Source organism: Echinops telfairi, unplaced genomic scaffold, assembly GCF_000313985.2.
Source record: "Echinops telfairi isolate 266 unplaced genomic scaffold, ASM31398v2 ScPeMD7_7465;HRSCAF=8503, whole genome shotgun sequence".
NCBI lineage: Eukaryota > Metazoa > Chordata > Mammalia > Afrosoricida > Tenrecidae > Echinops > Echinops telfairi.
In genome coordinates this window covers 665192-666826 of record NW_022111365.1, presented here as the reverse complement: position 1 = coordinate 666826, position 1635 = coordinate 665192, and the positions used below count along the sequence as shown (strand labels likewise).

At 32.5% G+C, this 1635-nt stretch overlaps 1 protein-coding gene across 1 annotated transcript; it reads left to right on the top strand.

The window, feature by feature from the left end:
• Positions 1–893: 893 nt before the first annotated feature.
• On the top strand, positions 894–1184 carry LOC115873137 (cyclin-dependent kinases regulatory subunit 2-like). The gene has a single exon (XM_045283643.1). The coding sequence runs from the start codon at positions 894–896 to the stop codon at positions 1182–1184; it is 291 nt and encodes a 96-aa protein (XP_045139578.1).
• The last annotated feature ends 451 nt before the right edge of the window (positions 1185–1635 follow it).

The window sequence follows — 1635 nt, the reverse complement described above, 5'->3', positions numbered from 1 at the left end:
TAAAAAGAAAACCTAAAGACAATGTTTTTCATACCAAAGGAAATAGACCTTGATGGTTACCCAAGGTGGGAAAGCAACAAGAAGAGATTAAGCAATAGGCTTGAGAATGGACTGGTCTTAACATGAGCAAAGGGAAAGATGGTATGTTAAGATAGACTTAAAAAAATCAAAGCATGGGGGAAAACATGTCAATTTAGTGACCATTTTTTAAGTAGGAGAAACAATATTAATCTTACATAAACTTCAAAGCAATGTCCATGAAGACAAAAAAAGAACAGTACATAATGATCAAAGGAACAACTAAATAGGAAGACATAACCAAAATGCTTATCTATGCATCCAATGAAAGACCTTCAAAACACATTAATTAAATGTTTCTAAGTTTGAAGAAGAAGTAGGCAACATAGTAACATGAGACTCCAACACACCTTTTTTTTTTATATATACCATTCTTAAGGGCAAAACAACTAGAAAACACGTAGATAAACAAAGACACAGAAGAACTAAACCACACAATTAATCGACTTGATTTCCTAGCCATGTACAGAATACTCCATCCAACATCTTACCAAAATTAACCATATGCTGATACACAAGCAAGGCTTAATTAGTTTAAAAAAAACATATACTTTACCATATTAATATATTTTCAGAAAGTTAAATGCACATCTATAGATATTACAAACCAAGATCTTCTCAGATTACACTTTAAAATAAGAATTCAACAATAAGAATATCAAGGGGGAAAATATCAAACACATGGAAACTGAACAATATCCTATTTAAAAACTGCTGGATAAGCTGTTTGGTTGCTGTTACCTGGCAGGGAGATCTGTGATGCTAGTCTCATTCTGTACCATCCTTACATACAGTCCCATTGTGCTGCCAGCATGATGGCTCACAAGCAAATACACTATTCGAACAAATATTCAAATGAGCATTATGAATACCAGCATGTCACGTTACCCAGAGAACTTTCTAAGCAAGTACTCAAAACCCATCTAATGTCCAAAGAGGAGCGGAGGAGACTTGGTGTTCAACAAAGACTAGGATGGGTATGTAACATGATTTATGAGCCAGAAACATATATTCTTCTCCTTAGACAACCACTTCCAATGGGGCAAAAAAAAAAAAATAGAAAATTAAATAGGAATTACCAATTATGTCTTTTTCCCCAAGTTTAATGTTTATGTGTATATATGGTAGTATTCAATGAATACTTGAAAATGTACAAATCATCCATCCACATCTGTGCATGAGCTGCATTCTTAAAAACAACAAAGTTCAGTTAAATATAACTGCAAATAGATTACAATAAAGTGTTTAAGACAAAATGTCCTTTAGTCAGTTTTTCTGAGTATAAGTAAACTGTTACTTTTCTTTATAATAAAATTTCTTTGTTTTTAAAAAAAACCTGCTGGATAAGTGAAGAAGAATGGAATTTTAAAATTCCTTTAAACACATGAGAATGAAAACACAATATACCAAAACTTTTGAACACTACCTACCCCAGGCAGATGTACCCATTATTGTGCTCAGGTTCATATGATTAGTAGGTACTGTGGTAATATAGTATGGTAGCTTATCAGGTTTATATGCACGGGGTATTTTTTAAAAGAACTTCATTAAATGTAT

Excerpts from the sequence above, each read along its gene's own strand:
- LOC115873137 (XM_045283643.1), top strand. The coding sequence starts at position 894 with ATGGCTCACAAGCAAATACACTATTCGAACAAATATTCAAATGAGCAT.